Raw genomic sequence first — 12,660 nt, 5'->3', positions numbered from 1 at the left:
TGGAGGATTTCGGATTTCCTGCTTATTGCCTCCTGATTCTGGAAATCTTCCGAATTCTGCAACCCTAGTCCTAATGAACCATTTATATCCCTATCTATATAGATTGAAAACAAATATGTAATACCACAGCTGTCCCCTGGTGGCACAGAGGCTTACTGAGCTGGCTGAAGATTGCAGATTGTCAACATATAAAGTGTGAAAAATATGGATGTTTGTATGATTAAATGCTACTCAAATGTCCTCTGAATGAAATTAAATGCAATGTTTGTCTATATCATGTTGTAGCGGGTCTACAATATAATCCTCAAATGAGAATTGTTAATAAATCTGGAGAAGAACATAAAAGGCATGTATTCTGATATGCTTTAAATAACTAGAAATTGTGCATGCTGAGAATATTGTAGTAACATTAGGTCAAACTTAAATATAAAACATGAACCACCCCCCACCCCCACCCCCCGAGAATCTGACTGCCGATAGGTACAGTACTTATCACAGAAGGAGGCTGTTCCTTCTCTTGCTAGAACAAAGGGTGTACGTACCTGTAGAACACAATGCTCGGCAACTTGACTGAGTCAATCAGAGAGCACGAACCTCCAAGTGGGGGAACCGACAGAAGTGACAAGAAAAAGGAAGAAAGGCACTTTTCCCAGTCTAATCCCCCCTTTGCATCACAATTGTTCTAACTAAAACAATAAAGCTGCATAATAAATATTTTCTCTAGAGCAATTCTTTACATATTTTATATCTTTCTAATGAGTTGTGCTTGAAGGATTTTTTTGTTAGGTTTGATAATGTGCACCAGCTTATTAGTAAGCTAGCTAGCTAACGTTAGCTTGCTAACTGAGCAAGGCAGTCACACACACACTTCATATGAAACGAATAGGGTGGTAAGTGCAGCACAATGCACACAACACAAATGCATTACCAAGCTAGCCATCTGGCCACTGTGGCTAGTAACATTATATTTCAATCACAATGGATTTGTTTCCATGAAACAGCTGCCTGTAGCTGGCTTCCGAGAGTCAATGCAATGTATTTACATTACCTAGCTTGCACAACAGCTAGCTACCTAGCGAATGATGCTAACCATTTAGCTAACGTTAGCCAGCTTGCAAAAAAAGTATGTATGGGCTGTATGTGATTATGGAGAGTGAATTAAATGTTTTCCTTTTCATCTTGCTAGCTAGTTATCTAGCTGTGGTCATCTGGCTAGTAGTACCATTAGCGCAGCTAGTTAGCTAACATTGACTAGGCCATAAAGAAACACACATGCACATGCATTACCAAACAACGTTACTGCCACCTTCTTGTTTGCAGTATTTTAACAAGTCTGAGTAGCTGATGACATCAAAGTCTTTGCTGTGGGATCACAAAAGAGATTGACTGGCGACACTCTGTTCAAATTACTCACCAATTTACCAGCATCAGACTGTCTCTCCACAACAACGCTGGATTCCTGCCGTAATCCCTGAGCCACTACTTCTGATCCTCACAGCTAGCTTGCAGCTAGCACCACTGCCACGAAGCTAGCACCAGTTAGCAAACAAAATTCTACAATACCTCTTTCGCCATCTGGCTTGGATTCTCTGTCGACAGGGCGCCCCGCAGCACCACCACGTCTGGTCTGCCAACAAATACTCCATCCGCTGTGCCCTCAACCGGCCTCCGTCTGAGCAGACCCCCTCCGCCTGAGCAGTCCACCCCCGGGCTACTAACTTTAAACACCGCGTGCTAGCGTAGTGGCGGCTTCCCTGCTCCATCTACGGCTGCCCCCTGGACAATATGATCACTTGGCTACATAGCTGATGCCTGCTGGACTGTCCATTAATTCACGGTACTCCATTCTGTTTATTTGTGTTTTATCTGTCGGCTCTGTGTTTTAACTCAGGCTCTGTGTGTAGTTAATCCGACCCTCTCTGCCTAGTCATCGCCCTTTTACCTGCTGTTGCTGTGTTAGCTGACTAGCTGCTGTTACCTCACCTGTTGTTTTAGCTAGCTCTCCCAATCAAGACCTGCAATTACTTTATGCCTTACTGTGTCTCTCTCAAATATCAATATGCCTTGTATACTGTTGTTCAGGCTAGTTATCATTGTTTTGGTTTGCAATGGAGCCCGTAGTTCCACTCCCCGTACCTCTTATACCTCCTTTGTCCCACCTCCCACACATGCGGTGACCTCACCCATTGTGACCAGCATGTCCAGAGATACAACCTCTCTTATCATCACCCAGTGCCTGGGCTTGCCTCCGCTGTGCCCGTGCCCCACCATACCCGTCTGCACATTATGCCCAGAATCTATTCTACCACGCCCATAAATCTGCTCCTTTTATTCCTTGTCCCCAACGCTCTAGGCGACCAGTTTTGGTAGCCTTTAGCCGCACCCTCATCCTACTACTCCTCTGTTCCTCGGGTGATGTGGAGGTAAACCCAGGCCCTGCATGTCCCCAGGCACCCTCATTTGTTGACTTCTGTGATCGAAAAAGCCTTGGTCTCATGCATGTCAACATCAGAAGCCTCCTCCCTAAGTTTGTCTTACTCACTGCTTTAGCACACTCCAACCCTGATGTCCTTGCCGTGTCTGAATCCTGGCTTAGGAAGGCCACCAAAAATTCTGAGATTTCCATACCCAACTATAACACTTTCCGTCAAGATAGAACCGCCAAAGGGGGAGGAGTTGCAATCTACTGCAGAGATAGCCTGCAAAGTTCTGTCATACTTTCCAGGTCTATGCCCAAACAGTTCGAACTTCTAATTTAAAAAATGAATCTCTCCAGAAATAAGTCTCTCACTGTTGCCGCCTGCTACCGACCCCCCTCAGCTCCCAGCTGTGCCCTGGACACCATCTGTGAATTGATCGCCCCCCATCTAGCTTCAGAGTTTGTTCTGTTAGGTGACCTAAACTGGGATATGCTTAACACCCCGGCAGTCCTACAATCTAAGCTAGATGCCCTTAATCTCACACAAATCATCAAGGAACCCACCAGGTACAACCCTAAATCCGTAAAGATGGGCACCCTAATAGACATTATCCTGACCAACTTGCCCTCCAAATACACCTCTGCTGTCTTCAATCAGGATCTCAGCGATCACTGCCTCATTGCCTGTATTCGCTACGGGTCCGCGGTCAAACGACCACCCCTCATCACTGTCAAACGCTCCCTAAAACACTTCTGCGAGCAGGCCTTTCTAATTGACCTGGCCTGGGTATCCTGGAAGGATATTGACCTCATCCCGTCAGATGAGGATGCCTGGTCATTCTTTAAAAGTTACTTCCTCACCATATTAGACAAGCATGCTCCGTTCAAAAAATGCAGAACTAAGAACAGATATAGCCCTTGGTTCACTCCAGACCTGACTGCCCTCGACCAGCACAAAAACATCCTGTGGCGAACTGCAATAGCATCGAAGAGTCCCCGCGATATGTAACTGTTCAGGGACGTCAGGAACCAATACACGCAGTCAGTCAGGAAAGCAAAGACCAGCTTTTTCAAGCAGAAATTTGCATCCTGTAGCTCTAACTCCAAAAAGTTCTGGGATACTGTAAAGTCCATGGAGAACAAGAGCACCTCCTCCCAGCTGCCCACTGCACTGAGGCTAGGTCACCACCGATAAATCCGTGATAATCGAAAACTTCAACAAGCATTTCTCAAAGGCTGGCCATGCCTTCCTCCTGGCGACTCCAACCTTGGCCAACAGCTCCGCCCCCCCCGCTGCTACTCGCCCAAGCCTCCCCAGCTTCTCCTTTACCCAAACCCAGATAGCAGATGTTCTGAAAGAGCTGCAAAACCTGGAACCATACAAATCAGCTGGGCTTGACAATCTGGACCCCCTATTTCTGAAACTGTCCGCCGCCATTGTCGCACCCCCTATTACCAGCCTGTTCAACCTCTCCTTCGTATCATCTGAGATCCCCAAGGATTGGAAAGCTGCCGCGGTCTTCCCCCTCTTCAAAGGGGGAGACACCCTGGACCCAAACTGTTACAGCACTATATCCATCCTGCCCTGCCTATCTAAGGTCTTCGAAAGCCAAGTCAACAAACAGATCACTGACCATCTTGAATCCCACCGTACCTTCTCTGCTGTGCAATCCGGTTTCCGAGCCGGTCACGGGTGCACCTCAGCCACGCTCAAGGTACTAAACGATATCATAACCGCCATTGTGTCAAATCGGAGGGCATGTTGTCCGGTCCTCTGGCAGTCTCTATGGGGGTACCACAGGGTTCAATTCTCGGGCCGACTCTTTTCTCTGTATATATCAATGATGATGCTCTTGCTGCGGGCGATTCCCTGATCCACCTCTACGCAGACGACACCATTCTGTATACTTCTGGCCCTTCCTTGGACACTGTGCTATCTAACCTCCAAACGAGCTTCAATGCCATACAACACTCCTTCCGTGGCCTCCAACTGCTCTTAAACGCTAGTAAAACCAAATGCATGCTTTTCAACCGTTCGCTGCCTGCACCCGCACGCCCGACTAGCATCACCACCCTGGACGGTTCCGACCTAGAATATGTGGACATCTATAAGTACCTAGGTGTCTGGCTAGACTGCAAACTCTCCTTCCAGACTCATATCAAACATCTCCAATCCAAAATCAAATCTAGAGTCGGCTTTCTATTTCGCAACAAAGCCTCCTTCACTCACGCCGCCAAACTTCCCCTATAAAACTGACTATCCTACCGATCCTCGACTTCGGCGAGGTCATCTACAAAATAGCTTCCAATACTCTACTGAGCAAACTGGATGCAGTTTATCACAGTGCCATCCGTTTTGTTACTAAAGCTCCTTATACGACCCACCACTGCGACCTGTATGCCCTAGTCGGCTGGCCCTCGCTACATGTTCGTCGTCAGACCCACTGTCTCCAGGTCATCTACAAGGCTATGCTAAGTAAGGTGCCGCCTTATCTCAGCTCACTGGTCATGATGGCTACACCTACCCTTAGCACGCGCTCCAGCAGGTGTATCTCACTGATCATCCCTAAAGCCAAAACCTCATTTGGCCGCCTTTCCTTCCAGTTCTCTGCTGCCTGCAACTGGAACGAATTGCAAAAATCTCTGAAGTTGGAGACTTTTATCTCCCTCAACAACTTTAAACATCTGCTATCTGAGCAGTTAACCGATCGCTGCAGCTGTACATAGTCCATCGGTATATAGCCCACCCAATTTACCTACCTCACCCCCATACTGCTTTTCTTTATTTACTTTTCTGCTCTTTTGCACACCAGTATCTCTACTTGCACATGATCATCTGATGATTTATCACTCCAGTGTTAATCTGCTAAATTGTAATTATTCGATTTATTGCCTACCTCCTCATGCCTTTTGCACACATTGTATATAGATTCTCTTTTTTTCTACCATGTTATTGACTTGTTTATTGTTTACTCCATGTGTAACTCTGTGTTGTTGTCTGTTCACACTGCTATGCTTTATCTTGGCCAGGTCGCAGTTGCAAATGAGAACTTGTTCTCAACTAGCCTACCTGGTTAAATAAAGGTGAAATAAAAAAATAAAACATAAAAATGTTCTGCGAACCTTTAAAGAACTTAGACTAGGTGTTTGTCAACATTCTAAGGGAATGTCCTGTGCAACCAAACTTAATCATTGTATGAATGTCATCACAACTGAGCATATTTTGTGCTTGTAATCTCTTGTAATGTAACCACACTGTTCCCACAACCTAATTAAATGTTCTGGGAACCTTTAAAGAACTCAGAAAGGCTGTGCTGTCAACATTCTTGCAACATCAAAGGAACATTTTGTGCATCCTGATACAAACATTGTCTAAATGTCAGCACAACTGGAACAATTTTGTGTTTTGGGAACCTTTCTCTTGTCTTATCCCCACAATGTTCACACAACCTAAAGAAATGTTTTATGAACATTTAAAGAGCATAAATGTGTTCTGGGAACGTTCTTGTAACATCAGATATGTTTTTTGCACCCCAAAATAAACCTTGTATAATCATCTGCACAACTGAATAGTTCATCTTTTGTTCCCACCAGGCCATTTGGGAACCTTTAAAAATACAAAATGTGTTCTGAGAACATTCTTGCAACATAAGGTGAATGTTTAATAAAAACATTGTCTCTGTTCATACTGTAGGCACCACTGGACATGTTATGTGTTATGAGAACATTTGCCACAACCTAACAAATGTTCTGGGAACTTTCACAGAACCAATAATTTTAGTTTGCTGGGAACATTTGACTGAATGTGAAGAGAACATTCCAAAGATATTTTATTAGACATTTTTTTCAAACCCTAATTAGAATTTAATGGGAATCTTAGCTAATGTTCTGGGAATGTTCCCAGTTTGCTGGGTCAACATATTCTATGCCTCACACATACTGTATTTTCCGTACCGTGAAAAGTAACATGGGAGGGTTCCACCTATTGACAATGCATCCTGACAAGATTTTATCCTGCACAATACAACCTGGGACAGACGCGAGCAAACTTGTGACCTGTACATTTTTCTTTTTAATTACCTCTGTGTCAAAAGCACACCAGGTGGTCTGCGCTGAATACCATTTACAAAGTAAAAGCATGACAACTTACTTTTCAAGTTCAAAAAGGCCCAGGACTCCACTAGAATACAGATCTAGAGATATTGTAATATCATTTCCTCCATGAATAGCACATTATTTTGATAGATTGTGTTTATGACATTAAGGGCACTGATCCAGGTTTAATAATCCACATTTGCCTTTGTTTCCAGCAAGTCCCTATCAGAACATTAAAATACCATACAGTATGTGAGTTCAGGTAGGCGTCAGCGCTACAGCAAACAAACAGTATATCTCAACTATCTATCTACTTGTAACAAGCTCATAGTTACACAAAGAAGGGAAACAAACAAGGACCGACAAACCAGCAGGGAAGAACAGGGGAACATGGCAACATCCATCCATTCAAGCCTAATAGAGCCACTGCTATTGAATTAATCATCCCATGGAAACATATACCAGTGTCACAGCGGTGCAAAATCCCAAATCAATCAACAAAACTCTCCGTTCCAAACATATCCATACGCTACAAGCAGGACATTAAATCAAAATGATCAGTTACTGTAGCTCTGTGGATATCTGTGTTAGAAACCATGGAAAAGGAAAAGCATAGTCTATCGCTATCTCCCAGTTCAACCAGGATTCAAACTGTCAGTTCAAGAGGGGATGACAAAACAGTAGAATAGAAAAATACATATTTTATTAATAAAACTTGATGCGTTTCAGCATTCCAGCCTTGATCCGCTTGGGAGACAGCATCATGTACGTAGGTATACAGTGTTGCTGAAGGGCACCAGCAGGGTAACCACTATGCAAATGCAGGATACTTTGTTTGACAAGCAACAACACCTCCTTGTGTATATGTAAACCATGGCGAGTCGTACCAGACACTGTGCACACAGTCCTGCTGTCAGAGTCGTGCCACCAAAGTGGTGCAGCAGCTGTGTCACCGAATGGGTGACTCCTGTCTGGATCAAGACTGTCTGACTGACCCCTGACGCCACCCAGCCACACCCCTCACCCCCACACACACACAGCTCTCCTGTCACTGTTAGCAGGAGGCTGGCTTAACACTTTTGCCCAGAAAAGCGTGGATATCTGTCAGCAGACAGTGGCTGGTATGGTCGCCCACACCCTCCCACAGAGGGTGAAAAGTGCTTGATTAGCACCCCGACTCTGCACAGCGAGTGGCATGTCGGGCGACTCCAAGTACTGGCCAAACCAATTTTACTTTCAGTCCTCACACTGGTTTGTTTGTGTAGATATCTAAAGTGTGATTAAACCAGGAGTTATGTGTCTGGGAGATGACTGGAATGAGTGGGAACCTTTACTGAATATAGGCCTACAGGAATCTACATCAGATGCAGGTACTGTAGGTAAACAGACAGATATGAAACTTCATATATTTCTCCAGATGCACGTTCAACCCAAAGCTGGAGATAAATGTTAACAGTCAAAGAGAGATTCTGTAACAGTGAGGAATAGAATCAATATGACCAGAGAAAGAATATCAAGTTACAAAGCCTGACATGGTAAACATACAATAATCATAGCCAGGGGTGTCTGGCATTAGCTCTTTATCAATACTACAACAACCGTTCCTCCAGGGTACCATACCTGAACAAATCCTACAACAACCGTTCCTCCAGGGTACCATACCTGAACAAATCCTACAACAGCCCCAGTGCTTAGGAAAATCAACCCCTCCACAAAGAGAGCGATCAGACAAGTAAGAGAGAGATTGTTACATTACCTGTGGCTCTCTCGAAGAGCCTCGCTGCCCTTCCTCCAGGAGATCACGCCCCAGGGGGACATCTTGGGCCGGCACTCGATCAGCACGTCTCCTCCCTCCTTCACCATGGTGGGGCTCCTCAGCTGGTTCTGGGAGAAATCTGGGGCAACAGCTGAAACAAGACATTCATGTTAAAAACCCTTCGCTGCCCTTTTACTTTCCTATATCTAACTTTCAACATGCATTACATGAGCGTAAAGCCATGAGTTAATCACATGAACTGAACTAGGAAAACCTCAGGGCCTTAGTATAGTGGGCCCAGAGTTGTTCCTGGTGATGTCACGTTGTCCCCCCAAATATATATATATACAGCAAGGGAAAATGAGACTCCCAATTGGCAAGGCCTAGAGATAGTCATTGGGAGTATTTCAATTGCATTTCCTTGACTCCTCATGTCCTCTCTCCTTGCCAACTTCTTAAAACCCATTGGAGGAGGTCAGAAGGGAGGGACCTCTGGCTTTATCAGCCAACAGGTTTCAACCATGTACACCTCAACATTCCTGTACTTCATATACAGTATAACCACGTACAGGTGAGGTGAGGAGAGAGGACATGAGGAGCCAAGCAAATGCAAGTGAGATTCTCCCATTGCCATTGGCCATAGCTAGAGGAGGTCTCAGCCAGGGTAGAAAAGGCTGAAGGAGATAAATAACCTCTCCACTCCAGCATGTATAGAATAGACCGAGAGTCAAAGGCAGATACTGAAAAGGCACAAAACTAAAATAATAATGAAATTGAATGTTATCTGTATAACCCCTAAATGGTTTAATAACAGTAGCTAAGCATAGATAAATCATGGATATTTTAAACACATCCTCACATGGCTGCTGTGTACTTGTGTGCATGTACTGTGTGTGTGATGTTGAACAGAAATGTCAGGGAAGGTAGGAGAGTGCTACACTGCACTTGTTAATTAATAGGGAATAATTTTCTCTGCAAAGAAAAACAAAGAAATAATGTCATGTCCTTCAGTTTTTCAGCTCGATTTAGTTCTATCATGATCATTTCCTTTTCACTCCTGGATCATCCCTCCCTGTGCTTTTATAAAGCACTTCAATTAGTGCATTTCTACCAGGGTCTGTCCATTATATTTTTTACCTCCTCCAAGTTCAATTTAACCTGGGCTCGTTGGCTGTGTTGGATCTAATTCCAATCAATGACAAAACAATGTTCAGGCGTGATAGGAGATGGGTTGGGGAGTGAGAGCTGGAGGCCAGCCCTGACAGGACTGACAGGGCAGATGGGTGGGACTGGGGAGCACAGTGGCATGGCCATACATCAATAGCACTCCAGTGCATTCATCCAATAATTTATGGTTTTTAATTAGGGGGAAATCACAGAGACGCTGCAGGTCACACTACAGTGGTAGGGAACGGAAAACAAATGTCGCAATAACACTAAAACATGCACACGACAAACAAACGTGCATTCTGTACTACACTCTTAGGAAAAAAAGGTGCTACCTTCATATGTCCCCACAGGAGAACCCTTTGAAGATGCCTTTTTGGTTGCCAGGTAGAACGCTTTCTAGAACCCTTGGAACCAAAAAGGGTTCAACCTTGAACCAAAAAGGGTTCTCCTATGGAGACAGCCGAAGAACCCCTTTGAATCCCTTTTTTCTAAGAGTGTACATACAATACATTTAGTCAGGCAGGCAGGCACACCAACACACATCCAGCCTTGTGTTTCCTTACCAATGACTCGGAGCTCTGCATTGGAGTATACCTCCCCATGTTTGTTTCCAGCCACACATTGATACATTCCAATGTCGGACAGCGTCAGCCGGCTGATTGACAACGCTCCATTGGCAACTTGTATGCGCTCCTATGAACAGAGAGGCAGAAACATGCCCTTTGATATACCTTATTCCGATTGCTAATTTGCATAAAAGCATGCAGCCAATGTGCCAGTGAATTATAGTGTGGCAGTGACGGACGTGGCAATGAATCTAGGTTTTCATCACTAATGGAGGGAAAGGGCAGGGTGGAAGGAGGCAGGCTACCAGAAAATGACCCTAATCAATCTGCATGTTTATGAGAGTGATATAAAACCATTCCCAATGTATATCACTGGCTTCACCACTGGGCCAGTTTCCCCTTCAGCACAAGGACTGGATGTGAGGAATAGGAATATCTTAACATCAGAGCTATACAGTATTGTGAAAATTGGTTTCCTGATAGGTATTCCCTATACATACTAAGTACTGTACACTGTTATGTACATCGCAGATCACACACTGTACTGGGTCAACGTTGAATAGTAGATTCCTGCCCCCGTGGTGAAGAAGATATATCTCTGTTGTGACTAGCCCATCAAAATAGACAGGGATATTAGCCCAGATGGGCTTAATGCACTCAAACCCAGACACTTAGCTACTTTATCTTCAAGGTATGTTTACATTCATGAACTTAAGTACAAATATATATATATATATATCTTTATTACCAGAACGTCATTAAACCGACAACAGTTTTTAGGGAAGGAATTTTGGCAGTACACTTTGTGACATTTCTACAGAGTTCTGCCTTCTGCCCTTCATCTCCTCTGTTTTCCAGAGGCTCACCCTTAATGTCATTAGAGCACATTTCCATAGGGGTGTCGGCTCGGCTCAGCTTAGGTTTGGCACAGCCGTGACTCCAGGCAGTCTGACGGGATTAAGGTACTGTCATATGAAAAGAGGAGCTGTCCTCATTGAAACATCAGTAGCTAAGCCCGTGTTTGAGCAGGTTGCGTTGTGAATTTCCATAATGCTCAGTGGCTCATAGCTAGTCGGATGCACAGTGGTAAATGTGCCTGCTGGCAAGAGCGGCAGAATGGTGGTGGCGTGTATCAGTCAGTGCGTAGAAATCACTCTGTTTACGGGCTGCTATTAATTAAGCATGACATTCCTCTTACATCAGCAGTTTTCCATGCGGGGACCTTGGGGGACCATCTGCATGCCTTATGCTGAATGGAAATGATTGGCAATGTTATTGCCAACACAACAAGGTTTCTTCATTTTATATAGGACAGTATAAACAACAATCCACTTGTTTAGATTAATGTCACAAACAAATTAATGTAATTGTGGTTTTTGAGATACCTTGAATTTGTTGTTTTTGATTATCGTCCCTCTCGGCAGGTATGAGAAATGCATTAACATTATTGACAGTATCATAACTATTCATAGTCTACTGTGTACCCATGCACTTTAGCTCCAGACCAAACTTGTGAAGTTATTTGCAAAATTTAAGGTAATATCATAAGCCATTGCAGTCAGCTCATATGTCCAAATGAGCAGCACAAGCAGAAAAGGTCCATATTGATTTACTGTAATGAATCACACCAAATGGTATATCTTCCCCTTTCCTGCCCTCCCTCCATGAATGACCTTTAGTTATCAGATTGATGAAGCTGCACTGGTTGCTGGTGACATTTCAAACAATGTAACACTTCTGCTTGATTAATCTAATTATCCAAGTACATTACTAATCCTCCCATTTATGTCCATATTAAGGAAATCCTAGTCCATGAGAATGAACACATCGATGTGTCTCACCTTTTATCACAAACACACTCAGAGGCATCAGATACAGATGGTCCCCAAACCTGTCCAGTTGAACTAGAAGTGTTAGAATTATATGTTACACTCTTTAGAAAAAAGGGTGCTATCTAGAACCTTAAAGTGTTCGTCGGCCGTCCCCATAGGAGAACCCTTTGGGGAACCCTTTTTAGTTGCAAGTTGAACCCCTTTGGTTCCAGGTAGAATCTTTTAGGTTTCCATGTAGAAACCTTTCTACAGAGGGTTGAACATTGTACACAAAAGGGTTCTCCTATGTAGACAGCCGAAGAACCCTATTGTAACCCTTTTTTCTAAGAGTGTATGGAAATAAAAACAACTTTGAGTAAAATAATCCCTCAGACAGATGGGGGTAAATTTGTTACCTAATCTAATCCTTTCTTTCACCAAGCGATAGAACAATGCAAACCATTTCAGTAGACCTTGTAAAGGTTTTTAATAAAATGTGATGCAATGACTAGACAGATTGTTAATTATGCACAGCTGAAGGCAACCCTAATCTGGCTTTATGGGCAAAGGAGAGAGACAGAGCCTGCTGCTGCTGTTTGGAGCACTGCCTCTGGTAACAATAAAACAGGCCTGCGTCTCACATTTCTCCTGCATATATAACATCGACGGAATGATCGATACCCTCTGTTTTGTTTGTGACCATTTTGCATAATGAAGAAAATTTACATAAAGTCTGTTTATTTTTTCGTCCAAGCTGTGCCTGAGTGCTCACCATCAATCTCCAGCAAATATCCTGGCCACGTACTGTAGCACAGGGGACCTGTCGCACTCCCATTCAGGTAT

The 12,660-nt window shown here is 44.0% G+C and overlaps 1 protein-coding gene across 3 annotated transcripts in view; it reads right to left on the bottom strand.

Annotated features, from left to right (window-relative positions):
* The window catches only part of LOC129851141 (contactin-4-like), a 252,701-nt gene that overhangs the window by 48,690 nt on the left and 191,351 nt on the right, over positions 1-12,660 (bottom strand). For all 3 annotated transcript variants that reach the window (XM_055917466.1, XM_055917468.1, XM_055917467.1), the window contains exons 10-11: positions 10,004-10,133; positions 8,271-8,421 (exon numbers count right to left, since the gene is read on the bottom strand). In XM_055917466.1, coding sequence (XP_055773441.1) covers positions 8,271-8,421; positions 10,004-10,133 — 281 coding nt within the window. The remainder of the gene's footprint in view (positions 1-8,270; positions 8,422-10,003; positions 10,134-12,660) is intronic.

This window comes from Salvelinus fontinalis, chromosome 3 (genome assembly GCF_029448725.1).
Source record: "Salvelinus fontinalis isolate EN_2023a chromosome 3, ASM2944872v1, whole genome shotgun sequence".
NCBI classification, from domain to species: domain Eukaryota; kingdom Metazoa; phylum Chordata; class Actinopteri; order Salmoniformes; family Salmonidae; genus Salvelinus; species Salvelinus fontinalis.
This window is presented reverse-complemented; position numbering and strand designations above follow the sequence as displayed.